The following is a 21,539-nucleotide window of genomic DNA, read 5'->3' as shown; positions in this document are numbered from 1 at the left end:
CCTGGCCAAAATGGTGAATCCTTGTCTCTTCTAAAAAAAAAACCAAAAAACAAAAATTAGCTGGTTGTGGTAGCATATGCCTGTAATCCCAGCTACCTGGGAGGCTGAGGCAGAGAATTGCTTAAACCTGGGAGGCGGAGGTTGAAGTGAGCTGAGATTGTGCTACAGCACTCTAGCCTGGGTGACAGAGTGAGCCTCTGTCTCAAAAAAAAATGACCTATGCAGAAAGATCTCTTGGGGCCAAGAATTTGAGACCAGCCTGGGCAACATAGTGAGATCCGTCTCTACAAAAAAAATTTTTTTAAATTAGCCACGTGTGGTGGTGCTTACCTGTAGTCCCAGCTACTAGGGAGGCTGGGATGGGAGGATTGTTTGAGCCCGGGAATTTGAGGCTGCACTGAGCCCTGAGTGTCACTGTACTCCATGGTGTCAGTGTACTCAATCACTGGGTGATTGAGCAAGACCTTGTCTAAAAATAAATATTAAAAAAGAGTACTGACCTGACATGGTGGCTCATGCTGTAATCCTAGCACTTTGGGAGGCCTAGGTGGGCAGATCACCTGAGGCCAGGAATTCATGAGCAGCCTGGCCAATGTGTGAATAATGCTACAATGAGCATAGGTGTGCAGATATATCTTTGAGATCCTGCTTTCAATTCTTTTGGATGTATACTCAAAAGTGAGATTGCTAGATAATTATGGTAGTTATATTTGTAGGTTTTTTTTTTTTTTTTGAGATAGAGTCTCACTCTGTTGCCCAGGTTGGAGTGCAATGGCATGATCCTGGCTCACTGCAACCTCTGCCTCCCAGGTTCAAGCAGTTCTCATGTTCCAGCCTCCACAGTAGCTGGGATTACAGACACATGCCACCATACCTGGCTAAGTTTTGTATTTTTAGTGGAGACAGGGTTTTGCCATGTTGGCCATGCTGGTCTTGAACTGCTGACCTCAGGTGATCTGCCCACCTCAGCTTCCCAAAGTGCTGGGGATTACATATGTAAATCACCACTGTAGGCCTATTTGTAATTTTTTTGAGGAACTGCCATATCGTGTTCAATAGCAACTGTACCATTTTATATTCCCACTGACAGTGCACAAAGGTTCCACTTTCTCTACATTTTTTTTAACACTAGTCATCTTAATAGGAGTTGGTGGATCATTGGTTTTGATTTGCATTTTCCTAATGATCAGTGATATTGAGCATTTTTTCGTGCACTTATGAGCCGTTTGCACATTTTTTTTTTTTTAGAGACAGAGTCTCACTCTGTTGCCCAGGCTGGAGTGCAGTGGTGTGATTTTGGCTCACTGCAACCTCTGCCTCCCAGGTTCAAGTGATTCTCCTGCCTCAGCCTCCCAAGTAGCTGGGACGACAGGCACACAATACCACACCTGGCTAATTTTTTTGTGTTTTCAGTGGAGATGGGGTTTCACTATGTTGGTCAGGCTGGTCTCGAATGCCTGACCTCATGGTCCACCTGCCTTGGCTCTCAAAGTGCTGGGATTACAAGTGTGAACCACCATGCCCAGCCTAATTTTTTATTTTTAGTAGAGACGGGGTTTCACCATGTTGGCCAGGCTGGTCTCGAACTGCTGACCTCAGGTGATCTGCCCGCCTTGGCCTCCCAAAGTGCTCGGATTACAGGAGTGAACCACTGTACCTGGCACCATTTGCACATCTTCTTTGGAGAAATGTCCATTCACATCTTTCGCCCATTTTTGAATTGGGGTGTTTTTCTTTGTTGAGTTTCAGGAGTTCTCTGTACATTCTGGTTATTTCTTATTGATAGAGGATTTGTAAATATTTTCTGTCATTCTGTAGGTTGCTTTTTCATTCTGTATGTTGTCCTTAGATCCACAAAAGATTTTAATTTTCATGAAGTTTACTTTTTCTTTTTCTTTTGTTGCCTGTGCCTTTGGTGTCATATCTAAGAAATTAATGCCAAATCCAATATCTCGAAGCTTTCCCTATGTTTTTCTATTAGTCAGGGTTACCTTAGAGGGACAGAACTAGGCTGCAAATTTTCCAAACTTTTCTGCTCTGCTTCCCTTATAATACTGAATATTTTTAACAGTACACAAGTCACCTCTTGAATGCTTTGCTGCTTAGAAATATCTTCTTCCAGATACCCTAAATCATCTTTCTCTAGCTCAAAGTTCCACAGATGTGTAGGGCAAGGGCAAAATGCCCCTAGTCTCTTTGCTAAAACATAACAAGAGTCACCTCTACTCCAGTTCCCAACAACTTCGTCATCTACCTCTGAGACCACCTCAGCCTGGACCTTATTGTCCATATTGCTGTCAGGCTTTTGGTCAAAGCCAGTCAAGTCTCTAGGAGGTTCCAAATGGTCCCACATTTTCCTGTCTTTTTCTGAGCCCTCCAAACCATTTTATCCTCTAACTGTTGTCCAGTTCCAAAGTCGCTTCCACATTTTCAAGTATCTTTTCAGCAGCACCCCACTCTAGTGGTACCAGATACTGTATTATTTGTTTTTATGCTGCTAATAAAGACATACCTGAAACGGGGAAGATAAAGAGGTTTAATTGAGCTTCCACATGCCTGGGGAGGCCTCAGAATCATGGTGGGAGGCAAAAGGCACTTCTTAGAACAGTGGCAAGAGAAAAATGAGCAAGAAGCAAAAGTGGAAACCTCTGATAAACCCATCAGATCTTGTGAAACTTAATCACTGTTACATGAATAGCAGGGGAAAGACCAGCCCCCATGATTCAATTACCTCCTCCTGGGTCTTTCCCACAACATGTGGGAATTCTGGGAGATACAGTTCAAGTCGAAATTTGGATGGGGACACAGCCAGACTACAATTGTTCTCTAAGAGTTTTATAGTTTTAGCTCTTACATTTAGGCCTTTGATCCATTTTGAATTAATTTTTATATGTAGTGTTTAGATAAGGATCCAGCTTTATTTTTTATGTATGTATATCCAGTTTTCCCAGCATCATTTGTTGAAAACACTGTGCTTTGCTCATTGAATGGTTTTGGCACCTTTGTCAAAATTCATTTGACCATGTATGTGAGGGTTATTTCTAGGCTCCATTGTATTCCATTCGTCTCTCTGTTTATACTAGTAGCACACTATTTTGATTACTGCAAACAACATATTCAGTGACAGAAGACTTAAAGCTTTTCCTCTTAAGATCACAAATAAGACAGTGATGCCCACTTTTACCACTTCTTTTCAACACCATGTTCACTGTGGAATAAATCCCACTTTGTTATGGTATATAATTCTTTTAATATGCTGCTGAATTCAGTTTGCTAATATTTTATTGAGAAATTTTGCATCAGTGTTCAGAAGGTGTTGCTATTCACTTGGCGAAATATTATGGAAAATATTTAGGGAAAGTTGCAGATTATAGTCTCAAACCTTTTGGAAGGCCTAAAGGTTTTACTGGGGCAGGCCAAAGGCCAGTCCACTAAGTTAGGAAGAGATAAAAATAATCAAAGGTCTTCCCAGTTAAGTCTGTTTACCCCACACCCATTTGTCTCCACTCTGTTTACTCATGTTAATTTTGTGCTTTGTTGGGGGGGGGGGTGGGGATCAAAGGGAAATTACCTGTTAATACCATTTACTCTGGGCCTGAGAACCTAAGCTTTTACCAAGTTGTATAACCACTCTTTTAACTATGTTAATTATCCACAAGTGTGTTAACTTAGAACCTCTTTTCTAATGTCTGGGGAATAAATATGTAGATAAACAGGGAATCTAGGTCAGTTGTTTGCATTTCGCCCTCTAAAAGCAGCCAGTGGCCATCCCTGTCCACTTAAAACACTGTAATAGTGTAGGAGTGCATTCATTAATTGGTTAAGTCAGAGTCTGCAGGTCAAACTTCTGCAAAGGTAACCCACGTCTCAATAAGGGATACTGATCTGTAGTTTTGTCGTTGTGTCTTTGTCTGCCTTTGGTATTGGGGTAATGCTAGCTTCATAGAATAAGTTAGGACATGATCTCTATTCTTCAATTTTTTGGAAACGTTTCCTAAGTATTGGTGTTAGTTCTTGAAATGTCTAGTAGAATTCATCAGTGAAGCTATCAGTCTAGGGCATTTCTTTGTGGGAGTTTTTTTTTTATATATAACTGATTCAGTTTTCTTACTAGTTATAGGTTTACTCAGGCTTTGTTGTTGTTTTTTTTTTTCCTGAGACTGAGTCTTGCTCTGTCACTCAGGCTGGAGTGCAGTAGCGTGATCTCAGCTCACTGCAACCTCTGCCTCCTGGGTTCAAGCAATTCTCCTGCCTCAGCCTCCCAAGTAGCTGGGATTATAGGCTCCCACCACCACGCCCAGCTAATTTCTGTACTTTTAATAGAGATGGAGTTTCACCATCTTGGCCAGGCTGGTCTTGAATTCCTGACCTCGTGATCCACCTGCCTCGGCCTTCCAAAGTACCGTGATTATAGGTGTGAGCTACTGCACCCAGCCCAGGCTTTGTATTTCTTTAGTATGTTGTGTGTTTCTAGGAAATTATCCATTTCTTCTAATTTATCTAATTTGTTGGCATACATATTTTCCTAGAGCACTCTCATAATCCTTTTTATTTCTGTGGCATTGGTTGTAATGTCTCCTCTTTATGATTTTAGTTACTTGCATCTCTTTTCTCCTTTCCTTCTTCCCTCCCTCCCTCCTCTTTCTTTTTTTGAGACAGGATTTTGTACCCAGGCTGGAGTGCAGTGGCAATCACAGCTCAATGCAGCCTCAACCTCCGGGACTCAAGCAGTCCTGTCACCTGCATGCCACACACCTGGCCTATATATATATAAAACACATAAAAAATATGTTGCATATATATTTTTTGTTTATACATATGAAAATATGTATGTTGGATCCTTACCTAACACTGCGTACATTTATTTTTTTAAATGTATATAATATTAGGCAAGGAGATATTTTTATATGTGTGTGTGTGTGTGTGTGTGTGTGTGTGTGTATGTATGTGTATTTTTTTTTTTTTTTGTAGAGACAGGGTCTCCCTATGTTGTCCAGCCTGGTCTCAAACTCCTGGGCTCAAGTGATCTACCTACCTTGGCCTCCCAAAGTGCTAGGATTATAGGCGTGAGTCACCACACCCAGCCTCTCTTTCTTTCTTAATCTAGCTAAGGTTTTACCAATTTTGTTGATCTTTGTTTAATTTTTAAAATTATTTTTCTGTTCTCTAATTTCATTTATCCGCATTCTTTCTATCTATCTATCTATCTATCTATCTATCTATCTAATCTATCTATCTATCTGAGACAGTGTCTCGCTGTGTTGCCCAGGCTGGAGTGCAATGGTGCAATCACAACTTAGTGCAACCTCAGCCTTCTAGGTTCAAGTGATTCTAATGCTTCAGCTTCCCAGGTAGCTGAGGTTACAGGCATGCACCACCATGCCTGGCTACTTTTTGTGTTTTAGTAGAGACAGGGTTTCACTTTGTTGCCCAGACTGGACTCAAATTCTTGGCCTCAAGTGATCTATCTGTCCGCCTTAACCTCCCAAAGTGCTGGGATTACAGGCGTGAGCCACATGGGCCTCCATTCTATTTATTATCTACTGCTAGCTTTGAGTTTAGTTTGTTCTTTCTCTAATTTGTTGAGAGTGCTTTTTTATTTTTTTGAGACAGAGTCCCACTCTGTTGCCTAGGCTGGAGTGCAGTGGCACAATCTCGGCTCACTGTAAACCTCACCTCCTGGGTTCAAGCGATTCTCCTGCCTCAGCCTCCTGAGTAGCTTGGATTACAGACACACACCACCATGCCCAGCTAATTTTTTTTGTTCTTTTAGTAGAGATGGGGTTTTGTCATGTTGGCTGGGCTGATCTTGAACTCCTGACCTCAGGTAATCCACCCGCCTTGGCCTCTCAAAGTGCTGGGATTACAGACCTAACCAACCGTGCCTGGCTGACAGTGAAGCATATTTTTTAAATTATTTAATTTTTTTGTTTCATTTTGTTTTTTAACACTTGATTCACATAGGCAGCATAAAAATTAATAGTTCTTATGGCTGTGGACCATGGCTCACCCTTGTAATCCCAGCATTTTGGGAGGCCGAGGCTGGCGAATCACTTGAAGTCAGGAGTTAGAGACCAGCCTGGCCAACGTGGGGAAACCTCGTCTCTACTAAAAATACAAAAATTAGCTGGGTATGGTGGTGGGCGCCTGTAATCCCAGTTACTTGGGAGGCTGAGGCAGGACAATCGCTTGAGCCTGGAAGGCGGAGGTTGCAATGAGCTGAGATCACACCATTGTGCTCCAGCCTAGCCAACAGGAGTAAAATTCCATCTCAAAATAAATAAATAAATAAAAATTAATAGCTTTTAAGACAATATTGAAGTTTTCATAGTGATAGTTAAAAGGGATCCGTTTTTTCAAATTACACTGAGAGGCATCTTGCACATACCTTTCATATCTTGCACCACTAACTGGAACATCCTTCCTCTCTCGCTGTCAAAATATTATCACTGTTCTGTTCAAAACTCTGGCAATTGGCTGGGTGCAGTGGCTCATGCCTGTAATCCTAGCACTTTGGGAGGCCAAGGCAGATGAATCAACTGAGGTCAGGATTTCAAGACCAGCCTGACTAACATGGAGAAATTCCATCTCTATTAAAAATACAAAATTAGCTGGGCATGGTGGCGTGCACCTGCAATCCCAGCTACTTGGAAGGCTGAGGTAGGAGAATCATTTGAACCCAAGAGGCAGAAGTTGTGGTGAGCCAAGATTGCGCCATTGCACTCCAGCCTCTACGACAAGAGTGAAACTGTCTCAGGAAAAAAAAAAAACAACTCTGGCAATTGAAGTTATTTGTTCTGAAAACATACATGAGTGTGTTAGGCAGAAAACTGGTCCCCAAATACTTCCACATTCTAATCCCTGGAACTGTGAATATGTTGTATGACATGGCAGAGGGGAATTAAATTTGCTAATCACTGATCTTGAATTGGAGAGGTTATCCTGGGTTATCCATGTGGGTCCTTAAATGGGGAAGAGGGAGATAAGTTCAGTCAGAGAGAGATTTGAAAATGCTATACTGCTGGCTTTGAAGATGGAGGAAGGAGACTACAAGCCAAGGAATGCAGGTGAGCTCTAGAAGCTGAAAAAGGCAAGGAAATCTTTTTCACTAGATTCTCTCTACTAGAACATCCAGGGGGCATGCAGCCCTGCTAAAACCTTGATTTTAGACCAGTGAGACCCATTCTGGACTTCTGACCTCTAGAACGAATATAAAAAATGTGTTTTGTTTTAAGCCCCTAAATTTGTATTAATTTGTTACAGCAGCTCTAGAATGGAAATACAGTGAGTTAACTAAAGATTTAGATTCATTCATGATTGTCGATAGTACAGTGGATAGCCAAGCTCTAAGTTGAATTGAAGGCAAATTTCTCACCTCAACGAGCAGAGCCACTGAGAGTGCAGTGTCACCATCCTGAATTAGTAGAGCCCTGTAAATTAGCCATGGTCGAAAAGAAAGAGTTGTTTCTTTCTTTTCGAGGTATCTGTCTCCATATTTGAGTTGGTTTATCAATAATGGTCTTCTCAAAGTTGTTATTTAATTAGCGTAAAGTAGTAAGAGCATGTATTTATTGTTTGCCACATTCTATACACAATACCAAGCATTTTTTAGATTATATGTTATTTAAAATTCTGAGCTATCACAGTTTATAGGTGAGAACTTGCACAAGTTCTTGTAACTACTAAGATAGCTGGTGTTTAGACTAAAGTCATTCTGACTCCAAAGCCTGTGCTCTTAACCATTATGTGGTATAGAGTAACAGCATCATACTGAAGTATACAAAACCTTTTATAGAAGATACCATCCCTCTGCTGCCTCCTTTTCACTGGCAGGTTAGTGCTGAGTGGCAGAGGATACAGACCTCGCATGCTGGACCACTGTCATATTACAACCTCAAAGATAATGGTGCCTTTCTCTGACACTCCAATGTGTAGTGTATATTTTTTCTCAAGTATTTTTAAGAAGTATGCCGGGTGCGGTGGCTCAAGCCTGTAATCCCAGCTCTTTGGGAGGCCGAGGCAGGTGGGTCACGAGGTCAAGAGATTGAGACCATCCTGGTCAACATGGTGAAACGCCGTCTCTACTAAAAATACAAAAAATTAGCAGGGCATGGTGGTGCGTGCCTATAATCCCAGCTACTCGGGAGGCTGAGGCAGGAGAATTGCCTGAACCCAGGAAGCGGAGGTTGCAGTGAGCCGAGATTGCGCCATTGCTCCCCAGCCTGGGTAATGAGCGAAACTCTGTCTCAAAAAAAAAAAAAAAGAAGTAGTAGTGCTCAGAGCTACACAATTTGTGAATCCCTTATTGATACTTCATTTTAGTTATTGTATTTGGCTACTTTGTCGTAGGACATCAAAATCAACAATGGCCGAACCAAAAGAGAAATTTCTTTCTCGTGTAAAAGTCCTGTTCTGTGAAGTTGTCAAGGTCCAAGTATTAGTTAACTCTATTCTGCTATCTTTGTGATATAACTTTTGTCTGCATGGTCTGAGATGACTCACTACCACGACTACCTTCCAGCCAGTATGGAAAAAGAAGGAGTGTTAAGGACATGACTTGGATATGACATACTTCAGCTCTCGTGTTGGCTAGCTTCAGTTACGCTGGAGAATATGGTCTTTAAGGGTTTTTGTTGTTGTTTTTTCCTTGGAGATGAGGCTTCACCATGTCACACAGGCTGGAATGCAGGCTGCTCACAGGCATCATCATTGCACACTACAGCCTTGACCTCCTGGGCTCAAGCAGTGCTCCCTCAGCCTCCCAAGTAGCTGGGACTATGGGTATGCAACACTATGCTGGCTGAGAATATGGTCTTTTTTTTTTTTTTCTTTCTTGTTTTTTTTTTTTTTTTTTGAGAGACAGAGTCTTGCTCTGTTGCCCAGGCTGGAGTGCAATGGTGCAGTCTTGGCTCACTACAACCTCTGCCTCCAGGGTTCAAGCAATTCTTCTGCCTCAGCCTCTTTGATTAGCTGGGACTACAGGCAAGTGCCACCACGCCCAGCTAATTTTTGTATTTTTAGTAGATACAGGATTTCATCCTGTTGGCCAGGGTGGTCTCAATCTTTTGACTTCATGATTCATCTGCTTCGGCCTCCCAAAGTGCTGGGATTACAGGTGTGAGCCACTGTGCCCGGCCGAGAATATGGTCTGTAGTAGCCATGCAGCATCGTAGAATGCTGTCATCCTGGGAAAAAAGGAGAATGGGGTAGGGAGTAGCCAGCAGGCTTTCTGCACACCAGGGCTAGTGTTTCTCACTATTCTGATGAAGACGACGTTTTGGCTGTTTTGCAGCCGTATGCCAGACTGCCCTCACCTGTTGTTCAAAGAGAAAAGTTGTTTTGAAAGAACATACAATATAATCCTGTTTATGTTAAATTTGGCTTGTGTGTACATATGCCTAGAGAGAAGTCTGGAAGAATGTCTATGGATTATAAGAATGATTTTTACTTTTGATGGTTTTCTATATGTTTGATTTCAGTGGAAAAAATTAGTAAAACTCTTTCATTTTAAAATGAGAGTACCCTGTTTTGACCTTATGATATAGACTGAGTGGTTGGGATCCTGATATTTCTTTTGTATTTGTGGTAATTTAAAAAATGTGAGTAATCTAGTAGCAGTGATTCTGGGGTATAGTGTTCTTTCTAGGCACATGTCCTCATTGAGTTCTCAGATGTCTATAGATAATCGCCTAAACTTGAGAGACTGCTGAGGTCCTGCTTCAGCAAGGAGCACTGGACTGTGGTCCAGTAGGCCCACATGAAGAGGACCATTTTGGATATTACGTTATCAAAGCCCTAATGTTTGCTGTGAGAAAGTCCCCTGCGGCTGGGCACAGTGGCTCGCTCCTGTAATCCTAGCACTTTGGGAGGCTGAGGCAAGGCTGATAGCTGTACTTGGCTCAGGAGTTTGAGACCAGCCTGGGCAACATGGTGAAACCCTGTCTCAAAAAAAAAAAAAACAAAACCAAAACCGAGAAAGTCCCTTGATACCACTGACAACATCAGTATTCTTTCTGCTTTTTCTCTGATTTCTCAAGATTCTCTCTGAATTTTTTTGGTTGAAAAAAGTTCGCGTATAAGTGGACCTGCACAGTTCAGTGGTCGATGGTACTGTATTAACATTTATTTCCTGATTTTGATGGTTGAGTTGTGGTCCTTGTTTGTAGGAAACAAACATTAAATGATCAAGAATGATGGGGCATCATGTCAGAGCTTATTCAGATGGTTCAGAAAAAAGGTACTATTTTTACAACTTTTATGTCAGAATAAAAAGTAAAAAATAATTTATATATAATAAAAGAATGATTATAACCTGTCAGCTAAGGTTCCAAGAGAGATTTAAGCCTTAATCACCATGATATTATTTGTAATAACTTATTTCTTAACACATCTAGAATGGGGCTGAATACCTACCGCTGTGGGAGAATTGAGAAAACAGTCACTCACATCGATTTTTAGAAGGCTTACTTATCTCCTGTAACTTCATTTGAAAAAAGACAGAAAAAATAATAAGTATCCATGAACCCTAAACCCAAGAAGTTATTTTGGGAACTTAAGAAATTGTCACTAAAATTACTTAAGAAATTTAAGGAAAAAATTATTTTAGGAAATTGTGTCATTATAATTACCTTCAAAGTTTCTTGTGTGTTCCTTAATATTCCTTCCTGCAAGGTATAACTGCGAAGCTAAATTTTGTGTTTCTTAGTCCCATGTTTTTTTTCCCAAGAGTTTGATTGTATTTAGATGTCTCTTAAATCTCTTCATCTTTGGTAAGCTGCTTAAGCCAAGGGATCATCTTCCTCCTTTGTAATTATAGTAATTGCTATTAAAGCAGCATGTGTAATAGGCATTTGATAGAACTTGGTAGAAAAAAATGTATGTGGTCCCTCACTTACTGAAGAAAGAATCCATTTTGTAAGTTTATAAAGAGAGTTGAAACATGTCTCTATTTTCACACTTTTCAGCACTATGAAAGGTGAGTCATCTTCATTTATGAAAGATACCATCAACATAGGTTTAGCATTGGTGCCATAAACATTAAATATTTAGCACATAAAAGACAACCACAGATGGGTTTTTATGTCATTAACATACGTTTTGAAAAGGGAATGCATATGCATCTTGCTTTTGTTGCTCTCTTTTAGTTCCAATAATGTGAGTTTGATGGCAGACTTTTTTTTTTAAAGTAAGCTCCAAAGTCCATGAAAGATTCTAATAAGCTCTGTGACTTGGAATGTTGAACATTATCATAATAGTTTTGAAATACAACTTCTCCTAAGCTTCAGATTAATATCTCTTTAAAAAAATCTAAATTGTAACAGAAATCAACCAGACTATTATGAAGTGGTTTCTCAGCCCATTGATTTGATGAAAATCCAGCAGAAACTAAAAATGGAAGAATATGATGATGTTAATTTGCTGACTGCTGACTTCCAGCTACTTTTTAACAATGCAAAGGCCTATTATAAGGTAAGAAATTATGAAATTTGGAAAATCCCAATTTGATTATTGTCTGGCTTTCTAACACTTATAAATCTGGCAGGTGAGTAGTGGTTTTTTTTGTGGCTTGAGTTCATATTTGTCTTATTTGTAAAGAGATTGAACATTCAAATGATTTTTATTTCTTATATATTTACGTATTTTAATTTATTGCTTTTTGAGACAGGGTCTTGCTCTGTTATAGGGGCTGGAGTATAGTGGTGAGATCTCGGTTCACAGCAACCTCCACCTTCCAGGTTCAAGCAGTCCTCCCACCTCAGCTTCCTGAGTAGCTGGCACTAGAGGTGTGTGCCCCCATGCCCAGCTAATTTTTGTATGTTTTTTAGTGATGGGGGTTTCACCATGTTGCCCAAGCTGGTACTCCTGGGCTCAAGTGATCTACCTGCCTTGGCTTCCTGACTTGCTGGGTTTACGGGCATGAGCCACTGTGCCCAGCCCATATTCATATGATTATAAGCCATTCTTACTTCTCCTCTGTCTGCTCAAATCTTTTGCCTGTTTTTCTCTTGGTTTATTAGTCATTTTCATATTTCTGGAATTTTTTTTTTCTTTTAGAAACAGAGTCTCACTATCCCAGGCTGGTCTCAAACTCCTGGCCTCAAGTAATCCTCCTGCCTCAGCCTGTGTAGCTGGTACTACAGATATGAGCCAGCACTCCTGGCTTTAGAAATTTTTTTTTTTTTTTTTTTTTTGAGACAAAGTCCCACTCTGTTTGTTCTCCAGGCTGGAGTGCAGTGGCACAATCTCGGCTTACTGGAACCTCTGCTTCCTGAGTTCAGGCGATTCTCCTGCCTCAGCCTCCCGAGTAGCTGGGATTACAGGTGCCTGCTACCACACCTGGCTAATTCTTTGTATTTTTAGTAGAAATGGGGTTTTATTGTGTTGGTCAGGCTGGTCTCTGACTCCTGACCTCAAGTGACCCACCCACCTTGGCTTCCCAAAGTGCTCGGATGACAGGTGTGAGCCACCATGCCCAGCCACAGAAATTTTTAAATTATTGTAGATACTAATCCTTTTTGATTATATGTGTTATTTTTTATTTTTTGATTTTGTATGTTTCAGATATCTTCTCCCACTGTGTGCGTATCTTTTCACCCTTTATGGTGTTTTTTGCTGAACAGAAATGTATTTATTTATTTATTTATTTATTTATTTTTAAAGGTGGGGTTTCACCATGCATGGTGTTTTTTGATGAACAGAAATGAATGTATGTATGTATGTATGTATGTATTTAAAAAGATGGGGTTTCACCATGTTGGCCAGGATGGTCTCTATCTCTTGACCTTGTGACCCACCCACCTCGGCCTCCCAAAGTGCTGGGATTTCAGGCATGAGCCACTGTGCTCGGCCGTGTTTTATTTTAATATAATCAAATTTATTAATCTTTAAGTTTGGTTTATTCTTCGTATCTTGTTTCAGAGATTCCTCTTGCCCAAAGATTATATTCTTTCTTCTCTTGTATACTCTTCTTAAAGTTTTATACTTTTGTCTTTCATATAAGCCTTTAATGCAGCTGGGATTGATTTTTGTCTTTTATAAGATAGGACTCTGTTTTTTCCCCACAGGTATAGCCAACAGTATTCTCTCTGCATTTGTTCACAGTCACTGTTGTCATCATTTCCATGTATTCATGGATCTGTTTCTCTCCTTTTATTGTGTTCTGAAGGCCAGTTTATCTGTTATTAGGCCATTCTATTTCTATCTTAATTACTTTAGCTTTATAATTCTTTTTTTCTCTTTTTTTGCCGGAGTCTCACTCTGTTATCAGGCTGGAATGCAGTGGTACGATCTCAGCTCACTGCAACCTCCGCCTTTGGGTTCAAGTGATTCCCCTGCCTCAGTCTCCTGAGTAGCTGGGACTACAGGCATGTGCCACCACACCAAGCTCATTTTTTTTGGTGCATTTTAGTAGAGACAGGGTTTCACCATGTTGGCCAGGATGGTCTCGATCTCCTGACCTCGTGATTTGCCTGTCTCGGTCTCCCAAAATGTTGGTATTACAGGCATGAGCCACGGTGCCCGGCCTAATTCCAACAATCTCCTTTGTTGCCCAGACTGGAGTGTAGTGGTATGATCTTGGCTCACTACAGCTCCCGTCTCCTAGGCTCAAACAATCCTCCTACCTTAGCCTCCCAGTTAGCGTGCAAACATCACACCTGGCTGACTTTTTGTATTTTTGGTAGAGATGGGATTTTTGCCATGTTGCCTAGGCTGGTCTTGAACTTCCTGGGCTCAAGCAATACACCTCTCTCAGCCTCCCAAAGTGCTGGGATTACAGGCATGAGCCACCATGCCCAACTTGCTTTCTAATTCTTTATCGAGTAAGAAAGTAGGTTAACTATACTTGACCTTTTGCCATTTCTTACACATTTTACATTAGTGTATTAAGTCAACAAGCACACAAAAAATTTTTTTGGAATTTTTATTGTGATTGTTTCGATTATAGGTCATATTAGTGAAAACTGACATAATTTTGACTGTTTCGGTCTGTGAATTTGGTATGTCTTCATTTATTTACATCTTTTTAAAAGTGTCTTAGTAAAGCTTTAAATGTTACTTCATAAAGATTCTACAAATACGTTAAGTTTATACTTGAAATTATAAATGTTTTTGTTTTGTTTTGAGACAGAGTCTTGCTCTGTCGCCAGGCTAGAGTGCAGAGGCATGATCTCGGTTCACTGCAACCTCCAATTCCCTGGTTCCAGTGATTCTCCTGCCTCGGCCTCCCGGGGATTACAGGCACGTGCCACCATGCTCTGCTAATTTTTCTATTTTTAGTAGAGACAGGGTTTCACCATGTTGGCCAGGATGGTCTCGATCTCCTGACCTCATGACCTACTGGCCTTAACCTCCCGAAGTGCTGGGATTACAGGCATGAACCACCACACCTGGCCTGTTTTTGTTCTTGTTCTTTTGAGACGAGTCTTGCTCTGTCACCCGAGCTGGAGTGCAGTGACATAATCTTGGTTCACTGCGTCTCCTGGGTTCAAGCAATTCTACCTTGGCTTCCTGAGTAGCTGGGACTACAGGTGCACCTCCGTCTCCTGGATTCAAGCAATTCTCCCTTAGCTTCCTGAGTAGCTGGGACTACAGGTGCACACCACCATGCCTGGTTGATTTTTTATGTTTTAGTATAGAGATGGGGTTTCACTCTGTGTCCCAGGCTGGTCTTGAACTCCTGAGCTCAGGTAATCCACCTGCTTTGGCCTCCCAAAATGCTGGGATTACAGGCGTGAGCTACCACACCCAGCATATATATGTATTTTTAAATTGAGATAATATAATTTATATACCATCTTAAAATGTAGAATCAAGGGGTTTTTAGTTATTTACAAAATTTTGCAACTATCACTACTATATAATTCTAGAAGATAAAAGAAAGCCATACGCATTAGCAGGCACTTCCCTTTTCCCTGTGACAGCCTTTGGCAACCACTAATTTACTTTCCTACTGTATGGATTTGCTTGTTCAGTCAAAGCATATAAATAGTCATACAGTGTATGGCCTTTTGTAATGGGCTTTTTTCAGTGAATATAATGTCTTCAGGTATCATCCATGTTGCACCATGTATCAGTACTTCGTTCTATTTTATGGCTGATTCATATTCCAGTGTATGAATATACCACATTTTGTTTATTCATTCCCTAGTTGATGGAAATTTGGTTTCTGCTTTTAGCTATTTTGGGTTATGCTGCTATGAATTACGTGAACATAACCAGAGTACCATTTATATAGCACAGTGCTCTGCTTGTGTTCATTGGATCACATGCTCTGCTTTTTAATTATGTTGCTACAATCTTTTTTTTTTTTTAATTGTGGAAATCTTATGAACAACCTTTTTTCTTTTTTTTTTTTTTGGAGACAGAGTCTTACTCTGTCACCCAAGCTGGAATGCAGTGGCACGATCTCGGTTCACTGCAACCTCCAGCACCCAGGTTCAAGTGATTCTCCTGCCTCAGCCTCTGCAGTAGCCAGAACTACAGGTGTGTGCTTCCACACTTGGCTAATTTTTGTATTTTTTAGTAGAAATGGGGTTTCACCCTGTTGACTAGGCTGATCTTGATCTTAAACTCCTGACCTCAGGTCATCCACCTGCCCTGGCCTCCCAAAAGGTGAGATTACGGGTATGAGCCACTGTGCCTGGCCCTTTTAAAATCTTTTATTATTTATTTTTAAAGACAGGATTTCACCATATTGGTCAGGCTGGTCTTGAACTCCCGACCCCAGGTGATCCACCCGCCTTGGCCTCCAAAGCACTTGGATTACAGGCATGAGCCACCACGCCCAGCCAAATCTTTTATATCCTTACTGATTTGCCTGCATGAACTATCTATCCACTTACTGAATTCAGTGTTTTAAAATCTCTTACTCTCATTATGGATGTGTCTATTTCTCCTTATAATTCTGTTAATATTTGCTTATATGTTTTAAAAGTATGCAAATAGGAAAATAAAAGTTTAAAATTATTGTCCTAGTTAATTGAACTTTGTGGCATTATGTGATAGCCCTTTTTATTACTAGTATTTTATTTGGTCTATTTTGTCTGACATTAATGTAGTTATGCTAGTTTTGTTTTGGTGTTTACCTAGTTTGGTTTTTTCATTTTTATACTTTTCATACATTCATATTCTTTCAGTGCTTAGGTATGTCTTGTAAACAACATATATCTGAACTTCTGTTACACCAGTTTATAATCTTTGCTTCTTAACTAGGGCATTTCAACTCTTTACAGTTTTAGTAATTATCATTATGTTTGGATATATTTCTGAAATCTAAATTTCTACTTTCTATTCATCTCATCTTTTTATTTATTTATTTTATTTTATTTTATATATTTTTTGAGATGTAGTCTTGCTCAGCTGCCCAGGCTGGAGTTCAGTGGCATGATCTTAGCTCACTGCAACCACCATCTCCCGAGTTCAAGCAATTCTCCCCTCTCAGCCTCACAAGTAGCTAGGATGACAGGCACCTGCCATCGTGCCTGGCTAATTTTTGTATTTTAGTAGAGATGGAGCTTCACCATGTTGGCCAGACTGGTCTTAAACTCCTGACTGACCTCAGATGATCCACCCACCTCAGCCTCCCAAAGTGCAAGGATTATAGGCATTAGCCACCGTGCCTGGCCTTAAATCCTTTTAAGAGATGAAGTCTCACTAAGTTGCCCAGGCTGGCCTCAGACTCCTGGACTCAAGCAGTCTTCCCACCTCAGCCTCCAGGTAGCTAGGACTGTAAGTGCCCACCACCTTGCTCAGTTTCTTTATCTTACTCTTCAATGCATTTTGTTATTTTTTTCTTTTCTTTTTTTTGAGTTGGAGGTTTGCTCTTGTTACCCAGGCTGGAGTGCAATGGCGTGATCTCGGCTCACTGCAACCTCCACCTCCTGGGATCAGGCAATTCTCCTGCCTCAGCCTCCTGAGTAGCTGGGATTACAGGCACGCGCCACCGTGCCCAGCTAATTTTTTGTGTTTTTAGTAGAGATGGGGTTTCACCATGTTGACCAGGATGGTCTCGATCTCTTGACCTCGTGATCCACCTGCCTCAGCCTCCCAAAGTGCTGGGATTACAGGCGTGAGCCACCACGCCCGGCCCTGTTATTTTTTTCTTTATGCCTTCTTTTGATTTTGTTTATTCAAAAATTCTTTTTTCTCTTATTATCTCTAAAATTTGGAAACTGTAACACCTATGGACAACCTTTTTAGTTCTTACCTAAGAAGTTTTATTATGCATAATTAACTCATCAAAGCCAGAAGCTAGTCTGGATCTTAATTCTCCAAACAGTATAATTACTTTAGAATAATTCAACTCTGATCACTCTTTTTCTTATTTATAATGCTGGTGCTGTGTACTTTAGTTCTTTTATGGCAATTTTTGAATCTCATATAACAGTGGTCCTCAAGCTTTTTGGCACAAGGGACCGGTTTTGTGGAAGACAATTTTCCATGGACAGCGGTGGATGTAGGGGGCAGGGTCAGAATGAAACTCTTGCCTTCCAGATCATTGGGCATTAGATTCTTATGAGGAGCACACAACTTAGATCTCTTGCATGCACAGTTCACGATAGGGTTCACACTCTTATGAGAATCTAATGCCACTGCTCATGTGACCGGAGGTGGAGCTCAGGTAGTAATGTTGTCTTGCCTGAGCTCACCTCCTGCTGTGCAGCCCAGTTTCTAACAGACCATAGACTGGTAGCTGTTTGTGGCCTGGGGATTGGGGACCCCTGCCATAAAATAATTGAGCCAGGCCTGATGGCTCATGCCTATAATCTCAGCGCTTTGGGAGGTTGAGGCAGGAGGATTGCTTTAACCAGCGTAGGCAATGTACGAAGACCCCATCTCTACGGGGGAAAAAGAAAGGTTTTAATTGGCCGAGTGTGGTGGAGTACACCACCAGTCCCAGTTACTTGAGAGGCCCAGGTGGAAGGATCATTTGAGCCCAAGAGTTCAAGGCTGCAGTGTGCCGTGATCATGCTACTGCACTCCAGCCTGGGCAACAGTGAGATCCTGTCTTTAAAAACATTAATAATGATACTATTGATTTGTGGAGTCAGTAGCATTATTACTACTTTCTTTATTCTTCATTCCTTTTTGCTATTGAGAAGTCATTCATCATATAATCGTAGTTCTTTAAAGATTATCTGTTGTTTCTTTTCTGGTGATCTTTAGTATCTTTTTCTCTTTTATATTCTATAGTTTTATTGTGATATATTTAGATATCCTTTTATTTATAGAATTTGCGAGTAGTGCCTCATAAATCTTAGATTGGTGTTTCTCATCATGTTTGGGAAGTTTTTTTTTCTTGTTTTTTTTTTTTTTTTTGAGACAGAGTCTTGCTCTGTAGCCAGGCGCCAGGCTGGAGTACAGTGGTGGGATCTCGGCTCACTACAACTTCCATCTCCCAGGTTCAAGCAATTCTCCTGCCTCAGCCTCTCGAGTAGGTGGGACGACCGGCGTATGCCACCACGCCCAGCTAATTTTTATATTTTTAGTAGAGACAGGGTTTCATTATATTGGCCAGGATGGTCTTGATCTCTTGACCTCATGATCCGCCCACCTTGGCCTCCCAAAGTGCTGGGATTACAGGCGTGAGCCACCGTGCCTGGCTCATCTTTGGAAAGTTTTTAGCCATGTTTTAGCATTTTGCTTTTTCCCTGTTCTCTGTTCTTGTAGAAACTCTGACTGGATGTTATATTAGACTTCCCACAGGTCTCCATTTCTCTTAACTTTTCATATTTTCTGCTTTTGTGTCTGTGTTGCTTTTTTAGATAATTTTTTTAGTTCTTTCAGTTTTCTTGGTGAAATCTCTTAAATCAGTTAAATATAAAATTAGTATTTGCATTTTAATTTTATTTTTACTATACATAGGAAGTAGCTTATTTTTGAAAGTCTCTAGAACTTCACTCATATTTTCAAACTCATTGTTTCTTTAAACTTTTTTTTTTTTTTTTTTAAGAGATAAAGTCTTGATCTGTCACCCAGGCTGGAGTGCACTAGCTATTCACAGGCTCAGTTGTAGCTCACTGCAGCCTTAAACTTTTGGGCTCCAGTGATCCTCCTGCCTCACCTTCCCAAGTAGCTGAAAGGTGTGTGCCACCATGCCCAATTTTTAAACGTTTTTAACACACCTGTTTTTTATTCTATGGCAGATTATTCTGATAATCTAATATTTGAATTCTAATATATAATATATATATTTATTTAGTTTCACTGTCATTTTTGCTAGCTTTCTCTTGTGATTCTTTGATTCTTATGTGGCTCATGCCTTTGGCTATGGGCTCCTATTTCTTGGAACTTTATCTTTAGAGATCAATGAAGCATTAAATTGAAGTTGATTTCATCCAGAGATGATATGCTGCTTGTCCACAGTGACTGGACTATCTTTGTTAAGGCTAACTTATGATGAAGAGTTCTCAGAGGACATTCATTTCATGCCTCTCCTTTCCTCTCAGTGCCATGGTTTGAGATAGGCATGAGTTTAGATAGGTAGAGATTGAGATGGGCAGTCCTCCTTGTTCCCTGGCAGTACAGACACCGATTTGAGTTCCCACTAGCAGAGCAGCTGTGGACTTTGGATTCCCAGCTTCTGGTAGAACTTGACTTTTGTCTCATCTTCTTGCTGCCCAGAGAAGCGTTGGAAACCAAAGCTTGGTTTTATCATAAATAAATGCCCTCAAGGTGAACATTTGACTTCAGTGTTCTGGGTTTTCATTTGGGTTCCTGCTTTTACTTCTTACTTCTATGAACATCTTTGCTTTCTATTGGCATCCCATGGATGCATTTTTAAAGTTTTATTTTATTTTTTAAACATTGTATTTGACATGATTTTTACTAGAAGGTTTCAGTCAAGAGTTTGTCATGCTCACTATACTTCAGGAACAGACATCTTCAAACAACGTATTAAAGAATTTCAAAATAGAAGTATTAATCATGAGGATATTAACATTTGTAGTAGAATTTTAAAAATCATGTCTTAAAATACTAGTCTTTGCTGAAACAGAGTGCTTTAAAAGTAGCAAGTGATTTCCAATGCATTACTAAAATGATTTTTTTTTTTTTTTTGCGGGGGTTAACATATAGCCAGATTCTCCTGAATATAAAGCTGCTTGCAAACTCTGGGATTTGTATCTTCGAACAAGAAATGAGTTTGTTCAGAAAGGAGAAGCAGATGATGAAGATGATGATGAAGATGGGCAAGACAATCAAGGCACAATGACTGAAGGAGTACGTATGCAGCTGTAACTTGTGATGGATGGGGTTTTGGAAGGCAGAGATAGCCCCTGCTTATGATTCCCTCTGGGCTGTTGTGGGCAACAGGAATTCCTGTGCAATTGTATTGGTAAATGGGAGGGTAAAAGGACATTCAGCCAGAGAGCACTACTCCATTTTTAAGGGCTCCTAGGATATCCTGGACAATGTGTGCCATGTGTGGTGATTTTCATGAATTGTACTTAACTTAATGCATATTTCCCGCTCAGTTTTAAAGATAATCTTGATATTATCAAGGACTAGTCCAGTATTACTACATTGAGGCATCATATAAGGGAAGGCAGTGTTGTGATTAGAAGTTGGAATGTAATCATCTTAGTGAGGAATATTTCTGTGGGTAATAATGGTTACTGTTCCTAGAACATACCAGTGTGTTTCTGCCTCTGGAATTTTGCAGTTGTTCTTCGTCGTAGAAATGCTTCCTTTGGCATTATCCATGACTGGCTCTTTTTTATTATTCTGACACCATCTAAAATGGTGTCAACTGAGACAGGACTTTCCTGACCACCCTATCTAAATTGTTTGCTCTGCCTTCCTCCTTTTCAACCCCTACCCCACCCTGTCATCACAGGGTCGTCTTCAGTTTTTATAATGTTGCTGTATATGAAATAACATACTAGTTTACATGTTTTTCTCTCTTCCCCTAAGTAGAATGATAGCTCCTCAGGAGGTATCTTCTTGCTCATTTATTCCTGATATCTACACTATGCGTGACATGTAGGTACTGATAAATATTTACTAAATGAAGACACATGTTTGGTGGCCAGGCATGGTGGCTCACACTTGTAATCCCAGCACTTTGGGAGGCCATGGCGGGAGGATCACTTGAGGTTGGGAGTTCAAGAAAGCCTGGCCAACATGGTGAAACCCCATCTCTACCAAAAATACAAAAATTAGCTGGGTGTGGTTGCACACACCTGTAATCCCAGCTACTCATAAGGCTGAGGCACAGGATAATCACTTGAACCTGGGAGGTGGAGGTTGCAGTAAGCTGAGATGGCGCCACTGCACTTCAATCTGGGCCACAGAGTGAGACTTTGTCTCAAAACAAAACACAAAAAAGAAATGTTTGAAAAGAAAGAAAAGAATAGTGTAGGGGATCACAGTCTTTTCTACTGCTAAGTTGTAAGAAGCAAAATGCAGAATATTGTCCTTTCTTCTGTAACTTATCTACGTAGGCCTTTTGCTGCAACACAGAGAAGCAGCGATGGGTGAATTTCTCAAAAATATAATTACTTTTTAGAGTCTCAAAATATAGTTCCTAGTCAGGTGCT

At 40.5% G+C, this 21,539-nt stretch overlaps 1 protein-coding gene across 50 annotated transcripts in view; it reads left to right on the top strand.

Annotated features, from left to right (window-relative positions):
• Nucleotides 1-21,539, top strand: part of PBRM1 (polybromo 1) — a 153,596-nt gene that overhangs the window by 7,789 nt on the left and 124,268 nt on the right. For all 50 annotated transcript variants that reach the window (XM_054245729.2, XM_035275781.3, XM_035275772.3 and 47 more), the window contains 2 exons: nt 11,322-11,469; nt 20,077-20,220. In XM_054245729.2, the coding sequence (XP_054101704.1) occupies nt 11,322-11,469; nt 20,077-20,220 (292 nt within the window). The remainder of the gene's footprint in view (nt 1-11,321; nt 11,470-20,076; nt 20,221-21,539) is intronic.

This window comes from Callithrix jacchus, chromosome 15, assembly GCF_049354715.1.
Source record: "Callithrix jacchus isolate 240 chromosome 15, calJac240_pri, whole genome shotgun sequence".
NCBI classification, from domain to species: Eukaryota; Metazoa; Chordata; class Mammalia; order Primates; family Cebidae; genus Callithrix; species Callithrix jacchus.
Note: the sequence above shows the minus strand (reverse complement) of the source record. Positions and strands in the feature narration are given on the sequence as shown.